General features: G+C 53.5%; 1 protein-coding gene across 1 annotated transcript in view; it reads right to left on the minus strand.

Annotated features, from left to right (window-relative positions):
• LOC144945279 (syntaxin-1A-like) overlaps positions 1-23,260 on the minus strand; it is an 86,446-nt gene that overhangs the window by 41,715 nt on the left and 21,471 nt on the right. Inside the window, 1 exon segment of the mRNA XM_078873668.1 lies at positions 13,060-13,159. Coding sequence (XP_078729794.1) covers positions 13,060-13,159 — 100 coding nt within the window.

Here is a 23,260-nt window from a genome sequence, read left to right on the forward strand (position 1 = left end):
AGAGTGACGGAGTGACGGGGTGAGAGTGACGGGGTGAGGAGTGACGGAGTGAGGAGTGACGGAGTGAGAGTGACGGGGTGAGAGTGACGGGGAGAGAGTGACGGGGTGAGAGTGACGGGGTGAGAGTGACGGAGTGAGAGTGACGGGGTGAGAGTGACGGAGTGAGAGTGACGGGGTGAGAGTGACGGGGAGAGAGTGACGGGGTGAGCGTGACGGGGTGAGAGTGACGGAGTGACGGGGTGAGAGTGACGGGGTGAGAGTGACGGGGAGAGAGTGACGGGGTGAGAGTGAGGAGTGACGGGGTGAGAGTGACGGGGTGAGAGTGACGCGGGGCACGCACAGGCGGCGGACTGCAGCAGGGAATCGTCAGGATTGTGCATCAGCAGCGTTAGGCGGGGAATCATTGATGCAAGGAGCCACTGATGCAGGAAGGGAGGGAGGAGAGAGGGAGGTGGGGAGGAGGGAGGGGGAGGGAGGGGGAGGTGGAGGGGGAAGGGAGGGAGGAGAGAGGGAGGCGGGGAGGACGGGGGGGGGGCAGGGTGGGGGAGGTGGGAGGGAGGTGGGGGGGTCACCGAGACTCGCGACGTGCGCGGAATAAACACAGCGACCCGCCACCCGAGCAGCAGAGACGTGAATCACCACCATCACCACCATCACCATGGCCACCATCATCATCACCACCATCATCCTCACCATCATCATCATCACCACCATCATCATCATCACCATCACCACGGCCACCATAATCACCACCACCGCCACCATAACCATCATCATCGCCACCATCGCCACCATCACCACCATCACCACCATCACGGCCACCATAATTATCATCACCACCACCACTATCACCATCACGGCCACCATAGCCATCATCACCACCATCGCCACCATCATCACCACCCTCGCCACCACTGTCAGCACCACGGCACGGAGCGTGGTGCGATGGGAGTGAGCTGGGTGACAAGGAGTTGGCCAGACATCGCAGCGCTGTGGACACTCTCCTGGAACGGAGTCCCGAGACCCAGGGGGCCAATTAAACCATCACCGTCTTCACCAAAGACAAAGATCCCCCGTATAGCCCGAACAGACTGTGGGGGGCAAGTGCTGTGAGTGTATCTATCAAGACCGCCACGACACACGAGGGGGTGGGGTGGCCAAAACCACGCCAGACCGCCTTTGTCTCCCCAGTGGCGATGTTTACACACCGCACCAGCTACTCATTTTAGGCCGAGTCGACTTAGAGGAGGCCCAGGACCGGTTCAGATAATCGTCACCAGTGTTGGCCGTGAGCGGGAATCGTGCTCGGCTCGCCGGGTTCGTCGCGCGGTGAGGCGCTGTCATGATCATCACTAACCAGCCAACCGTCATCACCGCCACCACTATCATGATCATCACTAACCAGCCAACCGTCATCACCACCACCACTATCATGATCATCACTAACCAGCCAACCGTCATCACCACAACCACCACTATCATGATCATCACTAACCAGCCAACCGTCATCACCACCACCACCACTGTCATGATCATCACTAACCAACCAACCGTCATCACCACCACCACTATATGATCATCACTAACCAGCCAACCGTCATCACCACCACCACTATCCTGATCATCACTAACCAGCCAACCGTCATCACCACCACCACCACTATCATGATCATCACTAACCAGCCAACCGTCATCACCACCACCACTGTCATGATCATCACTAACCAGCCAACCGTCATCACCACCACCACTATCATGATCATCACTAACCAGCCAACCGTCATCACCACCACCACTATCATGATCATCACTAACCAGCCAACCGTCATCACCACCACCACTATCATGATCATCACTAACCAGCCAACCGTCATCACCACCACCACTATCATGATCATCACTAACCAGCCAACCGTCATCACCACCACCACTATCATGATCATCACTAACCAGCCAACCGTCATCACCACCACCACTATCATGATCATCACTAACCAGCCAACCGTCATCACCACCACCACCACTATCATGATCATCACTAACCAGCCAACCGTCATCACCACCACCACTATCATGATCATCACTAACCAGCCAACCGTCATCACCACCACCACTATCCTGATCATCACTAACCAGCCAACCGTCATCACCACCACCACTATCATGATCATCACTAACCAGCCAACCGTCATCACCACCACCACTGTCATGATCATCACTAACCAGCCAACCGTCATCACCACCACCACTATCATGATCATCACTAACCAGCCAACCGTCATCACCACCACCACTATCATGATCATCACTAACCAGCCAACCGTCATCACCACCACCACTATCATGATCATCACTAACCAGCCAACCGTCATCACCACCACCACTATCATGATCATCACTAACCAGCCAACCGTCATCACCACCACCACTATCATGATCATCACTAACCAGCCAACCGTCATCACCACCACCACTATCATGATCATCACTAACCAGCCAACCGTCATCACCACCACCACTATCATGATCATCACTAACCAGCCAACCGTCATCACCACCACCACTGTCATGATCATCACTAACCAGCCAACCGTCATCACCACCACCACTATCATGATCATCACTAACCAGCCAACCGTCATCACCACCACCACTATCAAGATCATCACTAACCAGCCAACCGTCATCACCACCACCACCACTGTCATGATCATCACTAACCAACCAACCGTCATCACCACCACCACTATATGATCATCACTAACCAACCAACCGTCATCACCACCACCACTATCATGATCATCACTAACCAGCCAACCGTCATCACCACCACCACTATCATGATCATCACTAACCAGCCAACCGTCATCACCACCACCACTATCATGATCATCACTAACCAACCAACCGTCATCACCACCACCACTATCATGATCATCACTAACCAGCCAACCGTCATCACCACCACCACTATCATGATCATCACTAACCAGCCAACCGTCATCACCACCACCACCACTATCATGATCATCACTAACCAGCCAACCGTCATCACCATCACCACCACCACCACCACTGTCATGATCATCACTAACCAACCAACCGTCATCACCACCACCACTATATGATCATCACTAACCAACCAACCGTCATTACCACCACCACTATCATGATCATCACTAACCAGCCAACCGTCATCACCATCACCACTGTCATGATCATTACTAACCAGCTAACCGTCATCACCACCACCACTATCATGATCATCACTAACCAGCCAACCGTCATCACCACCACCACTGTCATGATCATCACTAACCAGCCAACCGTCATCACCACCACCACTATCATGATCATCACTAACCAGCCAACCGTCATCACCACCACCACTATCAAGATCATCACTAACCAGCCAACCGTCATCACCACCACCACCACTGTCATGATCATCACTAACCAACCAACCGTCATCACCACCACCACTATATGATCATCACTAACCAACCAACCGTCATCACCACCACCACTATCATGATCATCACTAACCAGCCAACCGTCATCACCACCACCACCACTATCATGATCATCACTAACCAGCCAACCGTCATCACCACCACCACCACCACTGTCATGATCATCACTAACCAACCAACCGTCATCACCACCACCACTATATGATCATCACTAACCAACCAACCGTCATTACCACCACCACTATCATGATCATCACTAACCAGCCAACCGTCATCACCATCACCACTGTCATGATCATTACTAACCAGCTAACCGTCATCACCACCACCACTATCATGATCATCACTAACCAGCCAACCGTCATCACCATCACCACTGTCATGATCATTACTAACCAGCCAACCGTCATCACCACCACCACTATCATGATCATTACTAACCAGCCAACCGTCATCACCACCACCACTATCATGATCATCACTAACCAGCCAACCGTCATCACCACCACCACTGTCATGATCATCACTAAACAACCAACCGTCATCACCACCACCACTATCATGATCATCACTAACCAGCCAACCGTCATCACCACCACCACTGTCATGATCATCACTAACCAGCCAACCGTCATCACCACCACCACTATCATGATCATCACTAACCAGCCAACCGTCATCACCACCACCACTATCAAGATCATCACTAACCAGCCAACCGTCATCACCACCACCACCACTGTCATGATCATCACTAACCAACCAACCGTCATCACCACCACCACTATATGATCATCACTAACCAACCAACCGTCATCACCACCACCACTATCATGATCATCACTAACCAGCCAACCGTCATCACCACCACCACCACTATCATGATCATCACTAACCAGCCAACCGTCATCACCACCACCACCACCACTGTCATGATCATCACTAACCAACCAACCGTCATCACCACCACCACTATATGATCATCACTAACCAACCAACCGTCATTACCACCACCACTATCATGATCATCACTAACCAGCCAACCGTCATCACCATCACCACTGTCATGATCATTACTAACCAGCTAACCGTCATCACCACCACCACTATCATGATCATCACTAACCAGCCAACCGTCATCACCATCACCACTGTCATGATCATTACTAACCAGCCAACCGTCATCACCACCACCACTATCATGATCATTACTAACCAGCCAACCGTCATCACCACCACCACTATCATGATCATCACTAACCAGCCAACCGTCATCACCACCACCACTGTCATGATCATCACTAAACAACCAACCGTCATCACCACCACCACTATCATGATCATTACTAACCAGCCAACCGTCATCACCACCACCACCACTATCATGATCATCACTAACCAGCCAACCGTCATCACCATCACTAACCATCACCATCGCCAAGCATCTTCATCACCAATCAACCACCAACACCACTACCATCGGCTCCATTGGAAATGTACATTTTCTGAACGCATCCCCTCTCATCTCACTCTCCTCCCCTCCGCGCGCTCTCCTACCTCACAACTCACCCGAAGCCCCTCCGGTCAGCCTTTCAAGACACAACGGACAATAAACCTTCGCTTAGTGCGGCCTAGAGCTCTCTTCCCCCAGCCATCCGTGCTGGCGACTCTGTTGGCCATGTTCAAGTCCAGTCCCTCCTCTCTTCCTCTGTCTATGACTGCCTCTCTCCTCTCTCTCTCTACCTGTGAATAAACAAACCGCCTTCATCCCGGCATATCCGTTTGCCACTGTTCCTGTAAAGTGTCTGTAGATGCGTTCGCGCTTGGATGCTACTTAAATATAAACGGCGTTGTAATTCAAAGAGCGAAAAAAAAGGCCGTTCAAAACGAACCCAGCGGTGCGGATGCCGAGTGTGCAGGCGGTGCAACTGCGCCGGAGCCCACGGCCTGGTGGTGAGACCCCAGGCACCACATCGGACACACGTGTCCACTGGGTTTGGTGTGAATGACCGACGCCCGTGCGACTATTAAACTATGACACTATTAAAAAAGAAAGAAAAATGTTGATTTATTTCCAGGAAAGGCCCCACTGAACTGCATTGTAGCCTCTTTTTTTCAGAATCGACCTGGGTATCACAAATGACAGCTCAACGACGTGGCTTATCACCGTATGGAAATGCATAGCAGCCAAATACTCTAAACGCGTGTCGATTCTGAATGTAGAAGGAAAACCCGAAGGACCCGGAGAGAGAACATGCAAACTCCAAATATGCAGAAGGCATCAGGGTCAAGGATCGAACCCACGACCTCCTGTGTACCAGGCGAGGGAGTTAACATCTCGCCAGACGATAGCTCCCTCAGGGTTCACCGTCAATCGCCGAGACTCGTCGTTCGCACCGAAGTTCACAGAGTCACAGCGAGGACCACGAAAACTTGCAAAGACCAAGAGACAAACACATAAACCCGTGGGATCGATCATAACAGAGACCAACATACTCAAATAACGACCCATAGAATCGCACAGAGAGCCACATAATCACGCTGAGAGCCATATGATCGCACAGAGGCACCCAAAGCAACTATTATTAAATCCTTTATATTAAGTTCACTTGCTTGCGCGCTTACGACCGTGCAAATCTTTCGGTCGTTTTTTAACCCACTTCCCGTGATCCAATCGAGCTGACATTTTGCACACAGACTCGTTGTGTGTGACAATTTATTTTCGTGAACATTTTTTTCCATAACTTTACACTTTTTAGGGAAAAAAAATAATTATATTTAATTACCAATTGCTTAATGGTGGCAGGCAATCATCTGGCCCATAGGTGGCAGCCATCTCAAGCCAGAGGACGAGAGGACTCTAGCCGCCACGCATATAAAGGATTTATAGTGAAAAACTTTGTTTTTACGGGTTAATTTTTTTACCGGTTGAGGCCCACTGAGCTGCTATGAAGCTCTTCTTGAGAACCAACCTGGCTATCACAAACGATAGCTCAACGAAGTGGGGCATCATCATCATCATCGCGTGGGAATAGCAGCGGACACATACTCCAAATGCGCGTAGTGACGTTGATTATAAATGTGGAGGGGGGAAAAAAAACTGGAAGATGCGGGTGGAGTCGGGGTGGGTGCGTGGGTGGGTGGAGACGGGGTGGGTGGGTGGGTGGAGTCAGGGTGGGTGGGTGGAGTCAGGGTGGGTGGGTGGGTGGAGTCAGGGTGGGTGGGTAGGTGGAGTCGGGGTGGGTGGGTGGAGTCGGGGTGGGTGGGTAGGTGGAGTCGGGGTGGGTGGGTGGAGTCGGGGTCGGTGGGTGGGTGGAGTCGGGGTGGGTGTGTGGAGTCAGGGAGGGTGGGTGGGTGGAGTCAGGGTGGGTGGGTGGAGACGGGGTGGGTGGGTGGGTGGAGTCGGGGTGGGTGGGTGGAGTCGGGGTGGGTGGGTGGGTGGAGTCGGGGTGGAGTCAGGGTGGGTGGGTGGGTGGAGTCGGGGTGGAGTCAGGGTGGGTGGGTGGGTGGAGACGGGGTGGGTGGGTGGGTGGAGTCGGGGTGGGTGGGTGGGTGGAGTTGTGGTGGGTGGGTGGAGTCGGGGTGGGTGGGTGGAGTCGGGGTGGGTGGGTGGGTGGAGTCGGGGTGGGTGGGTGGAGACGGGGTGGGTGGGTGGGTGGGTGGGTGGAGTCGGGGTGGGTGTGTGGAGTTAGGGAGGGTGGGTGGGTGGAGTCAGGGTGGGTGGGTGGAGACCGCGTGGGTGGGTGTTTGGAGTCGGGGTGGGAGGGTGGGTGGAGTCGGGGTGGGTGGGTGGAGTCGGGGTGGGTGGGTGGGTGGAGTCGGGGTGGAGTCAGGGTGGGTGGGTGGGTGGAGTCGGGGTGGAGTCAGGGTGGGTGGGTGGGTGGAGACGGGGTGGGTGGGTGGGTGGAGACGGGGTGGGTGGGTGGGTGGAGTCGGGGTGGGTGGGTGGGTGGAGTTGTGGTGGGTGGGTGGAGTCGGGGTGGGTGGGTGGAGTCGGGGTGGGTGGGTGGGTGGAGTCGGGGTGGGTGGGTGGGTGGAGTCGGGGTGGGTGCGTGGGTGGGTGGAGTCGGGGTGGGTGGGTGGAGTCGGGGTGGAGACGGGGTGGGTGGGTGGGTGGAGAAGGGGTGGGTGGGTGGGTAGAGTCGGGGTGGGTGGGTGGGTGGAGTTGTGGTGGGTGGGTGGAGTCGGGGTGGGTGGGTGGAGTCGGGGTGGGTGGGTGGAGTCGGGGTGGGTGGGTGGAGTCGGGGTGGGTGGGTGGGTGGAGTCGGGGTGGGTGCGTGGGTAGGTGGAGAAAGGGTTGGGTGGGTGGGTGGAGTCGGGGTGGGTGGGTGGGTGGAGTCGGGGTGGGTGGGTGGAGTCGGGGTGGAGTCAGGGTGGGTGGGTGGGTGGAGACGGGGTGGGTGGGTGGGTGGAGTCGGGGTGGGTGGGTGGGTGGAGTTGTGGTGGGTGGGTGGAGTCGGGGTGGGTGGGTGGGTGGAGTCGGGGTGGGTGGGTGGAGTCGGGGTGGGTGGGTGGATGGAGTCGGGGTGGGTGGATGGGTGGAGTCGGGGTGGGTGGGTGGGTGGAGTCGGGGTGGGTGGGTGGGTGGAGTCGGGGTGGGTGGGTGGGTGGAGTCGGGGTGGGTGGGTGGGTGGAGTTGTGGTGGGTGGGTGGAGTCGGGGTGGGTGGGTGGAGTCGGGGTGGGTGGGTGGGTGATGTCGGGGTGGGTGGATGGGTGGAGTCAGGGTGGGTTGGTGGGTGGAGTCGGGGTGGGTGGGTGGAGGTGGGGTGGGTGGGTGGAGTCGGGGTGGGTGGGTGGAGACGGGGTGGGTGGTTGGGTAGAGTCGGGGTGGGTAGAGTCGGGGTGGGTGGGTGGAGTCGGGGTGGAGTCAGGGTGGGTGGGTGGGTGGAGTCAGGGTGGGTGGGTGGGTGGAGACGGGGTGGGTGGGTGGAGTCGGGGTGGGTGGGTGGGTGGAGTTGTGGTGGGTGGGTGGAGTCGGGGTGGGTGGGTGGAGTCGGGGTGGGTGGGTGGGTGGAGTCGGGGTGGGTGGGTAGGTGGAGTCGGGGTGGGTGGGTGGAGTCGGGGTGGGTGGGTAGGTGGAGTCGGGGTGGGTGGGTGGAGTCGGGGTGGGTGGGTGGGTGGGTGGAGTCGGGGTGGGTGGGTGGAGACGGGGTGGGTGGGTGGGTGGAGTCGGGGTGGGTGTGTGGAGTCAGGGAGTGTGGGTGGGTGGAGTCAGGGTGGGTGGGTGGAGACGGGGTGGGTGGGTGGAGTCGGGGTGGGTGGGTGGGTGGAGTCGGGGTGGGTGGGTGGAGTCGGGGTGGGTGGGTGGGTGGAGTCGGGGTGGAGTCAGGGTGGGTGGGTGGGTGGAGTCGGGGTGGAGTCAGGGTGGGTGGGTGGGTGGAGACGGGGTGGGTGGGTGGGTGGAGTCGGGGTGGGTGGGTGGAGTTGTGGTGGGTGGGTGGAGTCGGGGTGGGTGGGTGGAGTCGGGGTGGGTGGGTGGGTGGAGTCGGGGTGGGTGGGTGGAGTCAAGGTGGGTGGGTGGGTGGAGTCGGGGTGGGTGCGTGGGTGGGTGGAGACGGGGTGGGTGGGTGGGTGGAGTCGGGGTGGGTGGGTGGGTGGAGTCGGGGTGGAGACGGGGTGGGTGGGTGAGTGGAGACGGGGTGGGTGGGTGGGTGGAGTCGGGGTGGGTGGGTGGAGTTGTGGTGGGTGGGTGGAGTCGGGGTGGGTGGGTGGAGTCGGGGTGGGTGGGTGGAGTCGGGGTGGGTGGGTGGAGTCGGGGTGGGTGGGTGGAGTCGGGGTGGGTGCGTGGATAGGTGGAGACGGGGTGGGTGGGTGGGTGGAGTCGGGGTGGGTGGGTGGGTGGAGTCGGGGTGGGTGGGTGGGTGGAGTCGGGGTGGGGTCAGGGTGGGTGGGTGGGTGGAGACGGGGTGGGTGGGTGGGTGGAGTCGGGGTGGGTGGGTGGAGTTGTGGTGGGTGGGTGGAGTCGGGGTGGGTGGGTGGAGTCGGGGTGGGTGGGTGGGTGGAGTCGGGGTGGGTGGGTGGAGTCGGGGTGGGTGGGTGGATGGAGTCGGGGTGGGTGGATGGAGTCTGGGTGGGTGGGTGGGTGGAGTCGGGGTGGGTGGGTGGGTGGAGTCGGGGTGGGTGGGTGGAGTCGGGGTGGGTGGGTGGGTGGGTGGAGTCGGGGTGGGTGGGTGGGTGGGTGGAGTCGGGGTGGATGGGTGGGTGATGTCGGGGTGGGTGGATGGGTGGAGTCAGGGTGGGTTGGTGGGTGGAGTCGGGGTGGGTGGGTGGAGGTGGGGTGGGTGGGTGGAGTCGGGGTGGGTGGGTGGAGTCGGGGTGGGTGGGTGGAGTCGGGGTGGGTGGGTGGGTGGAGTCGGGGTGGGTGGGTGGGTGGAGTCGGGGTGGGTGCGTGGGTGGGTGGAGACGGGGTGGGTGGGTGGGTGGAGTCGGGGTGGGTGGAGTCGGGGTGGGTGGGTGGGTGGAGTCGGGGTGGAGTCAGGGTGGGTGGGTGGGTGGAGTCAGGGTGGGTGGGTGGGTGGAGACGGGGTGGGTGGGTGGAGTCGGGGTGGGTGGGTGGAGTTGTGGTGGGTGGGTGTAGTCGGGGTGGGTGGGTGGAGTCGGGGTGGGTGGGTGGAGTCGGGGTGGGTGGGTGGAGTCGGGGTGGGTGGGTGGAGTCGGGGTGGGTGGGTGGGTGGGTGGAGTCGGGGTGGGTGGGTGGGTGGAGTCGGGGTGGATGGGTGGGTGATGTCGGGGTGGGTGGATGGGTGGAGTCAGGGTGGGTTGGTGGGTGGAGTCGGGGTGGGTGGGTGGAGGTGGGGTGGGTGGGTGGAGTCGGGGTGGGTGGGTGGAGTCGGGGTGGGTGGGTGGAGTCGGGGTGGGTGGGTGGGTGGAGTCGGGGTGGGTGGGTGGGTGGAGTCGGGGTGGGTGCGTGGGTGGGTGGAGACGGGGTGGGTGGGTGGGTGGAGTCGGGGTGGGTGGAGTCGGGGTGGGTGGGTGGGTGGAGTCGGGGTGGAGTCAGGGTGGGTGGGTGGGTGGAGTCAGGGTGGGTGGGTGGGTGGGTGGAGACGGGGTGGGTGGGTGGAGTCGGGGTGGGTGGGTGGAGTTGTGGTGGGTGGGTGTAGTCGGGGTGGGTGGGTGGAGTCGGGGTGGGTGGGTGGAGTCGGGGTGGGTGGGTGGAGTCGGGGTGGGTGGGTGGAGTCGGGGTGGGTGGGTGGGTGGGTGGAGTCGGGGTGGGTGGAGTCGGGGTGGGTGGAATCGGGGTGGGTGGGTAGGTGGAGTCGGGGTGGGTGGGTGGAGTCGGGGTGGGTGGGTGGAGTCGGGGTGGGTGGGTGGGTGGAGTCGGGGTGGGTGGGTAGGTGGAGTCGGGGTGGGTGGAGTCGGGGCGGGTGGAGTTGGGGTGGGTGGGTGGAGTCGGGGTGGGTGGGTGGGTGGAGTCGGGGTGGGTGGAGTCGTTGGAGTCGGGTTGGGTGGGTGGGTGGAGTCGGGGTGGGTGGAGTCGGGGTGGGTGGGTGGAGTCAGGGTGGGTGGGTGGTGTCGGGGTGGGTGGGTGGGTGGGTGGAGTTGGGGTGGGTGGGTGGAGTCGGTGTGGGTGGGTGGAGTCGGGGTGGGTGGGTGGAGTCGGGGTGGGTGGGTGGAGTCGGGGTGGATGGGTGGGTGATGTCGGGGTGGGTGGATGGGTGGAGTCAGGGTGGGTTGGTGGGTGGAGTCGGGGTGGGTGGGTGGAGTCAAGGTGGGTGGGTAGAGTCGGGGTGGGTGGGTGGGTGGAGTCGGGGTGGGTGGGTGGAGTCGGGGTGGGTGGAGTCGGGGTGGGTGGGTTGGTGGAGTCAGGGTGGTTTGGTGGGTGGAGTCGGGGTGGGTGGGTGGAGTCGGGGTGGGTGGGTGGAGTCGGGGTGGGTGGGTGGGTGGAGTCGGGGTGGGTGGGTGGAGTCGGGGTGGGTGGGTGGGTGGAGTCGGGGTGGGTGGAGTCGGAGTGGGTGGGTGGAGTCGGGGTGGGTGGCTGGGTGGAGTCGGGGTGGGTGGGTGGAGTCGGGGTGGGTGGATGGGTGGAGTCGGGGTGGGTGGGTGGGTGGAGTCGGGGTGGGTGGGTGGAGTCGGGGTGGGTGGGTGGGTGGAGTCGGGGTGGGTGGGTGTGTGGAGTCAGGGTGGGTGGGTGGGTGGAGTCGGGGTGGGTGGGTGGGTGGAGTCGGGGTGGGTGGGTGGAGTCGGGGTGGGTGGGTGGGTGGAGTCGGGGTGGGTGGGTGGGTGGAGTCGGGGTGGGTGGGTGGGTGGAGTCAGGGTGGGTGGGTGGGTGGAGTCGGGGTGGGTGGGTGGGTGGAGTCGGGGTGGGTGGGTGGAGTCAGGGTGGGCGGGTGCAGTCGGGGTGGGTGGGTGGGTGGAGTCGGGGTGGGTGGGTGGGTGGAGTCGGGGTGGGTGGGTTGGTGGAGTCAGGGTGGGTGGGTGGGTGGAGTCGGGGTGGGTGGGTGGGTGGAGTCGGGGTGGGTGGGTGGAGTCAGGGTGGGTTGGTGGGTGGAGTCGGGGTGGGTGGAGTCGGAGTGGGTGGGTGGAGTCGGGGTGGGTGGGTGGGTGGAGTCGGGGTGGGTGGGTGGAGTCGGGGTGGGTGGGTGGGTGGAGTCGGGGTGGGTGGAGTCGGAGTGGGTGGGTGGAGTCGGGGTGGGTGGCTGGGTGGAGTCGGAGTGGGTGGGTGGAGTCGGGGTGGGTGGGTGGGTGGAGTCGGGGTGGGTGGGTGGAGTCGGGGTGGGTGGGTGGGTGGAGTCGGGGTGGGTGGAGTCGGAGTGGGTGGGTGGAGTCGGGGTGGGTGGCTGGGTGGAGTCGGGGTGGGTGGGTGGAGTCGGGGTGGGTGGATGGGTGGAGTCGGGGTGGGTGGGTGGGTGGAGTCGGGGTGGGTGGGTGGAGTCGGGGTGGGTGGGTGGGTGGAGTCGGGGTGGGTGGGTGTGTGGAGTCAGGGTGGGTGGGTGGGTGGAGTCGGGGTGGGTGGGTGGGTGGAGTCGGGGTGGGTGGGTGGAGTCGGGGTGGGTGGGTGGGTGGAGTCGGGGTGGGTGGGTGGGTGGGTGGAGTCGGGGTGGGTGGGTGGGTGGAGTCAGGGTGGGTGGGTGGGTGGAGTCGGGGTGGGTGGGTGGGTGGAGTCGGGGTGGGTGGGTGGAGTCAGGGTGGGCGGGTGCAGTCGGGGTGGGTGGGTGGGTGGAGTCGGGGTGGGTGGGTGGAGTCGGGGTGGGTGGGTGGGTGGAGTCGGGGTGGGTGGGTGGGTGGAGTCGGGGTGGGTGGGTTGGTGGAGTCAGGGTGGGTGGGTGGGTGGAGTCGGGGTGGGTGGGTGGGTGGAGTCGGGGTGGGTGGGTGGAGTCAGGGTGGGTTGGTGGGTGGAGTCGGGGTGGGTGGAGTCGGAGTGGGTGGGTGGAGTCGGGGTGGGTGGGTGGAGTCGGGGTGGGTGGGTGGTGTCGGGGTGGGTGGGTGGAGTCAGGGTGGGCGGGTGCAGTCGGGGTGGGTGGGTGGGTGGGTGGAGTCGGGGTGGGTGGGTGGGTGGAGTCGGGGTGGGTGGGTGGTTACAACACGTGGACAGTTGTGGTTCGACTGCCACGTCGGGAGATTCGCCATGGGCTGGTGGCCACTCACTCTCGTCTGTGTTGGGTGCCGACAGGATGGCGCTGTGCTTCTTCTTCACCTCCTGAACATTCTCGGCCACCTTCTCGATGTCCCCCCGGATCTCTTCCACCTGTGAATGTTATCATCGTCATCGTTATCATCACCGATATGATCACCATCAATATTGTCATCATTATCAGCAATATCTACTTGACCTTCATGATCATCATTATTACCATCATCATCATCATCATCAATGCTGTCGATATCATCATTGCGATCATCGTCATCTTGATGATGACGATGATCATGATGATGATATTGTCATCATCGCCATGATCAACACCTTGGATATCATCATCATGATTATCATCTACAATATCTTCATGATCTACATGATCACCATTATTACCATCATCATCAATGTCGCCGTTAGCATCATTGTGATCGAAATCAACATCAAAATCATCATCACTGTCATCAACACCATCACCAACAATCATCACCACCACTACACCCATCACTTCTATCACCATCATCCTGTCACCTCACTCAATCATTTACCCACTTACCCACCATCTCACTCACCCATTCATTGACTCATCATCTCACTCACTCACTCTCCCACCCGCTCAATAACTCACTCACTCAGACAAATGAGACTCATATCATGATGTCTTGAGTTCTCTCACCTGGTTACACAAGATTAACTGGACACTTAAACTCACTTCTCTGCTCACTCACTCATCGTCTCAGCCAATGATTGACCCACCTACCCACCCACCATTTCACTCATCCATTTATTAACTCACAATCTCACTCACTCATTTCCTCAGTCACTCATTCCCTGACTCACTCACTCACCTTCTCTCTCGATTTCTCACCTGCTTGAAGACCATTACCTTTCAACTTGAACTTCAACATGAACCCTAACCACCTTGTTGTCGCCATCATAGCTACAATTGTCACTTCTATGACCCCAGTCACCATCACTCCAATCGCCACAAAGACCGAGATCGTCCGCATAGTCTCAACAAACGTTTGGGGAAAGTGCTGTTAGCGAGCGCCTATGAAGGCCGGAGCGGCACTTTTATTTCGCCAGTGCTGACGTAAACTACACACCGAACTAGCTACTCATTTCTAAGGTTGATTCAACCTAGGGGACACCCAGGACTGGTTCAGATATTCGCCACTGACATTGGACGTGAGCGAGAATCGAACGCGGGTCGAACGGTTCATAGCGCAGTGCGCTAACCACTGCGCTAGCAATATCACCATCATCGCCATCAGCAACATCATCATCACCACCACCATTACCTTCACCACCACCAACATCATCATCACCGCTATAACAGGCATTACCATCATCACCACCACCACCACCAACATCACCATCACCGCTGTCACAACCATCATCATCATCACCACCACCATCACCACCAGCACCAACATCATCACTACCGCGATCACAATCATCACCATCATTACCACCGCCACCATCATCACCACCACCACCACCACCAACATCACCATCACCGCTGTCACAACCATCATCACCATCACCACCACCATCACCAACATCACCATCACCGCTGTCACAACCATCATCATCATCATCACCACCATCATCACCACCATCACCAACATCATCACGACCACCAACAACATCACCATCAGCACCACCAACATCACCGCCGCTCTCCGCCTCCACCAATCACGGACGCGCGCCGTCATTGATCCCTCGCGTGCATCAATTACCGCCTCATTTAGGCGTCAATTGAGTCTGATTGGCTCACTCACGTGACCTGCCTGGGGGGGTGGGGGGTAGGTGGGGGTATTGGGGGGTGGGTGGGAAGGTAGGATATCGGTACTAAACTCACCACACGACCACCAACACCGGTACTAAACTCACTACACAGCTCACCAACACTTAGGCTTCAGGCTTTTGTATTGTGTATTTATTATCCTTACAGGTTTATGAATGAATATGAGGAAGCCACTCTGGGGCAGATTGAAAACTACTTTCTTTAGAACAGTTTGTTGTCCTTCCCCCGCACCTCCGTTTATCTTTATCGCGGCTGGCTGTGTATGGTGCGAAAGAAGTTCAACGTAGGTCTGTGAGCTGCTCACACGAGACGGCCTGGTGACACCCAGGATGGGTCGTAGGCAGGCCTTCCGGGACGTTTAAAACCGCGCAGATATTCAACTCAAAACCCACACACAAACAGTGACAACAACAACCGCAATTTGCCGCTAAGTCTATATTTTTAAATCCTTTATATTAAGTTCACTTGCTTGCTTGCTTGCGTGCTTGCGTGCTTGCTTGCTTACGATCGTGCAAATCTTTCGGTCGTTTTTTAACCCACTTCCCGTGATCCAATCGAGCTGACATTTTCCACACAGACTCGTTTGTGCGTGATAATTAATTTTCGTGAAAAAAAAATTGCAAAATTTTACACTTTTTAGGGAATTTTTTTAAAATATTTAATTACCAATTGCTTAATGGTGGCAGACAATCATCTGACCCATAGGTGGCAGCCATCTCAAGCCAGAGGACGAGAGGACTCTAGCCGCCACGCATATAAAGGATTTATAGTGAAAAACTTTGTTTTTACGGGTAAATTTTTTCTGGCAGAAAAGGCGTTGGTGTTCTACATGTCAACATCAGAGGGCTTGTGATTAAATTAAGTCAACTAAAACTAGAAGTGGCAAATCTGGACCCGGACATTTTTTGCCTTGCAGAAACATTTCTCACTCCTGCCGTCAATGACTTGCAGATTGCGATTGACAACTTCAACCTTTTTCGGCTTGACCGAGGGTCTAAAGGAGGTGGAATTGCCATCTATGTTCGTAGTGCTATTGCATGCTCACCAGCTCACTCCTTGTTAAAAACAATGTTGCTTTGAAGGTCCGGCTCTCAGAATAACTCTCCCAAAGAATCAACAGATATTGGTAGTGTGCTGCTATAGACCGCCTAGTGGTAAGGATGTTGAAGCTGCACTGAGATAGCTTCTTGGGGACCTCCCTAAAGGTGAAATAGTTTAGTGGGTCATCTGAATTGGAATTGGCTAAACCCACCGGCCATAGCCAAAATTATTGCAGATTAATTTAACCTATTTCATTCTAGATTTGAAGCTTTCGTGACTGCAAGGAATCATCTTCTTAGGTTTTTTCGGTAAAGTCACGTAGAAAGTAAAATAAAATAAAAACAAAAATCACGACTTTTCGGAGGCAACACAAGTCTCCGTCATCAGGTGGGACCGTCACAGCCAGATTAGCTGTATTAACCTATTTCAATTAATAAATGTCCCCACAAGACCCAACCTAAAAAAGCCGGGACAGTCATCTCTGTTTGACGTCCTATTGACCAATGCCCCTCAAAATGTCATGCTTACTGGTGTTCTGGGTAATAACCTTAGTGATCACTCCTTTATATTTGGGGTGAAATCATCAGCCAGACCCAAAGACCCCCCCCCCCTAAATTGGTTGAGAAGCACTCCATGAGACGCTTCAGCATTCAGGCATTTACTAATGATGTGCTTCACTCGGATATTGACAAGGTCTGTGATATCCACAACCTGACTACGGCTTGGGAGACCTTCAGGTACACGTTTCTCCAAATTATTAACAAATATGCTCCGTTGGTTAGATTTAAAATTAAAGGCAACCGCCCACCATGGTTTGACCCTTTGATTACGAAGCTTACGAAAACTAGGGACAAGGCTTGGGCATGTGCTCAGAAAAGTGATTTGGTCAATGACTGGCTAGAATACAGGATTTTAAGGAAGAGATGCGTCAAAAAGATACGACATGCAAAACATGCTTACTTTTCCTCCATTCTCCTGGAATGACATGGTCATGGCAGGATCTTCTGGAAAACAATCAAATGTATCGAAAAGGCATCTAACACAAATAATCTGCCCGTTGCGCTTAACCGAAAGGGGGACTTTTTCAGTACCCCAAAAAATAGCCGACCATTTAACCTTCATTTTTCTGAACCTGGTGACCTTTTTGATAATGTATTGGGAGTCACCCCTGCTCATGTAATTTCCTACACCCCTATCCAAACATTAAACGAATTTAGTTTCCAGCCTATCCACAAAAGTAATGTTCTGAAACAACTGTCCTACCTCAAAGGGTCCTCCTCTGCCAGAGCGGATAGTATTCCCGTCTTTGCTCTGATAACTGTTGGTCATCTAATATACAAAGTTATAGCCCATATTTTCAACCTGTCCATCAAAGAAGCATCAATACCTCTAGAATGAAAACATTCCTATGTTCGTCGACTACACAAAGGGGGCCCTAAAGATGATCCAAATAACTACCGACCTATCTCAATTTTGTCCTCGTTGATGAAATTTTTTGAAATATTATTGAACTACTAAATTAGCAGTTTCCTGTCCGACAACAATCTATTACATCGAAACCAATCTGCGTTCCGAAAAACAATTCAGCACCACATCTGCTGCATTACACTCTCTGAATCACATTTACAGTAGCCTTGATAAAAAGCAGTACTGTGCCAGTCTTTTTCTTGACTTGTCCAAAGTCTTTGATACAGTCGACCAGAACACCCTGCTTAGTAAACTAAGTTGCCTCCGATTCTCCAAACATGCAGTAGAATGGTTAAATAATTACCTCTCTTCTCGCACCCAAACTGTATTCATAGATGGTTGGAGGTCAAACAGTGTTAAGATAACAAAAGGGGTTCCACAGGGTTCCATCCTCGGCCCTCTCTTGTTCTCTCTTCATGTCAATGACTTGGGCACTGACCTGGATCATTCCAGGGTAAATCTGTTTGCAGATGACACGATACTGATTACTGCTGGCCGCTCTCCGGATGACGTGATTGCTAAGCTCCAGGGTGATTTCAACAAACTACAACATCAGCTAGTTGCTCTTAAACTAGTCCTGAATACCTCCAAAATCAATGTGCTAAGCTTCTCACCAGGACAAAAGCAGGAAGTAATTTCCCCCCAATTATATTGCTTAAATAATCATCAAATAGAACAAGTCAAGATCTATAAGTATCTTGGGGCCATCTTTGATTCAAAACTTAATTGTCAAGATCACATTGATTATAATGATAAAAAGACAAAATAAAATTGTTATTTTCTGTATCGACACAAGCACTGCTTCCCCCCTATGTTCTGCCTGGAATTGATAAGAGCTACGATACTGCCTCTACTTGATTACTGTGACATCGTATATAAATCAGCCCCCAGTACCATACTGAAGAAGCTTGACTCAATTTATCATTCGGCTTTAAGATTTGCATTACACTGCCCTTATAGGACCCATCACTGCGATCTCTACATTGGGTCAAACTTAACTTATCTTAATGATCGACGGCTTGTGCATCAGATCTTATTTATTCACGATGTACTTACAAAAAAATCAGCAGACTACCTGCTGGATCTCCTCTCTGTTTCGAAGAACAAATGTGACCTAAGGTCTTCGCTCATTTACCAGCTTAGCATTCCTTATTGACGTACATATACTGGAAGGGCCTTTTCTATTGATGCCCCCAGGGTCTGGAATGTTATCGCCAATAAACTGCAACTTGGATCACTACCTGTGAGATCTTCACTCAAAACTGCTCTAGAGGAGTTGTACACCCCTAGCCGCCACTGCTATTCAGAATGGCCTGACATCAAATGTATCGTTCTGGATGACCGCTGCAAAGTATGATCTTGAGTTTTGATCATAGTGTGCTGATCATTGAAGGTGTATTGAAAAATGTTGATACTGCTGCTGATACTCCAGCTGTTATGGAGTGAGTCATGCTGCCAGCTATGGCTGCAAAGATTGGTCATACATGTTATGTATATCGTTCATTGTTAAATTTGAATCACAGTTCCTATGATCACTGTTACATTGTTATTATAGCTTTATTTTGGTGATTTTGAAAACGTTTTGGTTTAGCCACGTTTCTAGATTTGAAGCTTTCGTGACTGCAAGGATTCACACTCTTAGGTTTTTTCGGTTTTGTCGGTAAAATCACGTAGGTGACTTTACCGAAAAAGCCTCACAGTATTAGCCATTTTTTTTATTTCCTTTTATTATGTTTTATTTTTATTATTTTATTACTTCCCTTCTACGTGACTTTACCGAAAGAACCAAGAAGAGGAGTATTAGCCATGTTTGTTTGTTGTAGTACAGAGTTAGCCTGAAAACTTTCATCTAATTTGTCTTATGATTGTTATTGTTCGACTTGCATCCCAGACTTTGCTGTTTTTTTTCTGGATTTTATTGTTGCGTGCAGTCACTTTAAGATGTTTCTTGTTCATGTTTTTGTTTGTTGCGGTTGCACCCGAGTCAAGAGCCGGTACTAAAATCGCCACACAGCTCTCCAACACTGGTACTAAACTCACCACGAGACAACCAACACCGGAACTAAACTCACCACACGCCCACGAACACGGAACTAAACTCACCACACAGCTCACCAACACCAGTTCTTAACCAACCACACTACCACCAACACCGGTACTAAACTCACCACACATCTCAACAACACCGGTACTAAACACATCAAGTGGCTTACCAACACCGGTAACGAACTCACCACACAGCTCACGAACACCCTTACTAAACTCACCACGCGGCGTACCAACACTGGTACTAAAGTCACCACACAGCTCACCAACACCAGAACTAAACTCACCACAAGGCTCACCAACACCGGTACTAAACTCACCACACCACAACAACACCAGTACTAATCTGACCACACAGCTCACCAACACCGGTACTAAACTCACCAGACGCCCACCAACACTGGTACTAAACTCACCACATGACCACCAACACTGGTACTAAACTCACTACAAAGCTCACCAACACCGGTACTAAACTCACCAGACGCCCACCAACACTGGTACTAAACTCACCACATGACCACCAACACCGGTACTAAACTCACCACACAGCTCACCATCATGTTGTATATATAGGCCTTTTTCCATTATTTCATATTAAAGAATAATTCGGACAATATATATTTTTTCATAATAAATAATTGAAACCAACACTCAACCCCGCTACCCCTCACAAGCCACACCAAGCATCCGGAGGTCATAAAAAAAAATCATTAAACAACAAACTTCGCTGCAAAGAGGGGTTAGCGACTATCTGGAAATCTCCAGATTGCCAAAGTACCGCACACACGGACGTTCTGGACAGTTCACAAACAAATATTCAGAGCCATAAAAAACACACACACACACATAGCAAAGACAAACAACATTACAACTATACGATAAGGTTTTTCGGTAAAGTCACGTAGGTAAAAAATGTAATTAAAGTAAAAAAAAAATTATTATTATTATTTTATTAATTTCATTTTCTACCTACGTGACTTTACCGAAAAAACTAAGAGTATGAATCCTTGAAGTCACGAAAGCTTCAAATCTAGAACATTACAAGTACCGTTTTCTTTAACGGTAAAAGTTTAAAACTCAGTTAAAAAGAACAAATCAACGTTATAGACTGCAGTCTATATTAGTGGCTTTATTGTTTTTATATTTAAAGCTTTCGTGACTGCAGGGATTCATCTTCTTGGTTCTTTCGGTAAAGTCACGTAGAAGGGAAATAATAAAATAATAAAAGTAAAACATAATAAAATACAATTCTCACGACGTTTCGGCCACAACGCAAGCAGCCGTCCCTCAGGTGAAGAACAGGGCTGTCGGAAAGACGTCGTGAGAATTGTATTTTATTATGTTTAACTTTTATCATTTCACTATTTCCCTTCTACGTGACTTTGCCGAAAGAACCAAGAAGATGCTTTATTCGTATTACTTATTTTATTTCACCCTTATTAAACTCATATATTATTTTGTATTGTATCTTCTATCCATGTAACTTCGCCAAGAGAACCAAGGAATGTGAATTCTGGCAGTCAAGAAAGTGAGGGCTTGGTTATATCTCCAGCCTCGGGATATCATAATATGCCACTCGGATAAACACTGATCCCTGGTGACGCAGACTTGCAACAAAGCGTGGCAAACCATCGGAATGATGGTAGTAACAACGAGGGGCGTTACAAATATTGGTTAAACATGAACTAAATAATAACCACGAGATATTAGACCGGGGGTAATTCACTAGAGATACAAGGAATAGGTCCAACACACACGAGACCAGATAATATGTATTCCATGGAATCAAAGCCTCCCCGGCCACCTTTGTGTTCCAACAATTTGACACAAACACACGGCAGCCATAAATACGTATGAAGGGTGTCTGGCCTCGAGATAACAAAAACACTACGAAGAAGAGGGGAGAATGCAACATAAACTTGAAGGAAAACAGCCCATTTGGGGTCACCGAGGGAAGAGGGGTGGGGGGGGATCAGGCGCGGCTGCGGAGAGAGGACGGTGACAGAGGGCATCTGTTTTTAAATCCTTTATATTAAGTTCACTTGCTTGCTTGCTCGCGCGCTTACGACCGTGCAAATCTTTCGGTCGTTTTTTAACCCACTTCCCGTGATCCAATCGAGCTGACATTTTGCACACAGACTCGTTGTGCGTGACAATTTATTTTCGTGAAATTTTTTTTCCAAAATTTTATACTTTTTAGGAAAAAATAAATTATATTTAATTACCAATTTCTTAATGGTGGCATGCAATCATCTGACCCATAGGTGGCAGCCATCTCAAGCCAGAGGACGAGAGGACTCTAGCCGCCACGCATATAAAGGATTTATAGTGAAAAACTTTGTTTTTACGGGTTAATTTTTTTTTTCTCTCGCAAGAGACGCGCAGAAAGGGGAGAGAATTCCACATTTAGGCACGGACACAGATCATGCGATTCAGTCTTGCAAAGGAGCAGGCTGCGGGGAGTCTTGAAAAGGAACAAGAGGGGCATGGCCTCGAGATAAACCATGAGCGTCGCCTCGCAGAGAGAAGGGACGATGTGCTGTTAAGAGCCGAGTTCGGCATGGGCCGACAGAGTATCGCTGAAAGTTGCATTCTACATTTGTCCCGATGTTTTGATTCGCTTGCAAAGTCAAGGGTTGCGATCAGTTGTACGGCACTAAGCTTTCACAGTCGTTTAAGAGGTGTGCGAATACGATTACAAATTTTGAGAGTGAATGCCATCGGACGAGCAGCTGCAGCTGGAGCAGAGGTCGCAAACGGGTTTTGATTCCTTACCCGTACCCGGCCGCACCAGGGTCGCAATCGGGTACCCAATACCCATACCCTACCCGATACCCGGCTACCCGTACCCGGCCGGGTATCAGGTAGGGTACGGCTACGGGTACCCGATTGCGACCTCTGGGATGAAGCCATGTTGCAGGCGCGGGTGGGTTGATTCTAGGAACTTGAGTTGTGAGAAGAGACAAGACGTTGGGAAATGAGTAACAAACGGTGACTCACCAGTGACTCACGGCCTACCCGTACCCGGCCGCACCAGGGTCGCAAACGGGTAGCCGTACCCGTACTCGGCCGGGTACGGGTAGCCGGGTATCGGGTAGGGTACGGGTATCGGGTACCCGATTGCGACCTCTGAGCTGGAGTTTAACTGACGAGCAACGGACGAGCAATCAACCTGACGAAAGTGCAGAAAGCGTCAAGCATCGACCAAGCCAGCATCGCACATCATCGGCAACCAGCAAACAAGCTGGTGCATCGCCAGAGAGCACGCAGCAGCGCCAGCAGCACCATCGAGCAAGGGTGTCAGCTGCCAGCGGACAAGCGGCGAGCGCTACGAGCACCTTCGAGGACAAGCATCGTGCCGACGCAGATCATCCAGCCGGCAGCTAACGGCAGACACGCCCCGAGCGAGAGGGGCATCTCCGAAGACGTTTGCATGCACACGCCACCACACATCGCCGGCGTCTGCTCGACGCAAAGAATTGACCAAGGGAACCAAAACCACGCTCACATACATAAACATACCCGGACTAACAATAAGGATCAATGATTCATCTTCTTGGTTCTTTCGGTAAAGTCACGTAGAAAGGAAATAATAAAATAATACAAATAAAACATTATAAAATAATCCTCACGTTTCGGCTACAATGCAAGGAGCCGAAACGTCATGAGAATTATTTTATTATGTTTTATTTTTATTATTTTATTATTTCCCTTCTACGTGACTTTACCGAAAGAACCAAGAAGATGAATCCCTGCAGTCACGAAAGCTTTAAATCGAAAAAAGGATGAAGGAGACAAATCCCCACACGCACCTGAAACACATACCCGGACTGATGATAAGAAGACTA

This window comes from Lampetra fluviatilis, chromosome 37 (genome assembly GCF_964198595.1).
Source record: "Lampetra fluviatilis chromosome 37, kcLamFluv1.1, whole genome shotgun sequence".
NCBI classification, from domain to species: Eukaryota; Metazoa; Chordata; class Hyperoartia; order Petromyzontiformes; family Petromyzontidae; genus Lampetra; species Lampetra fluviatilis.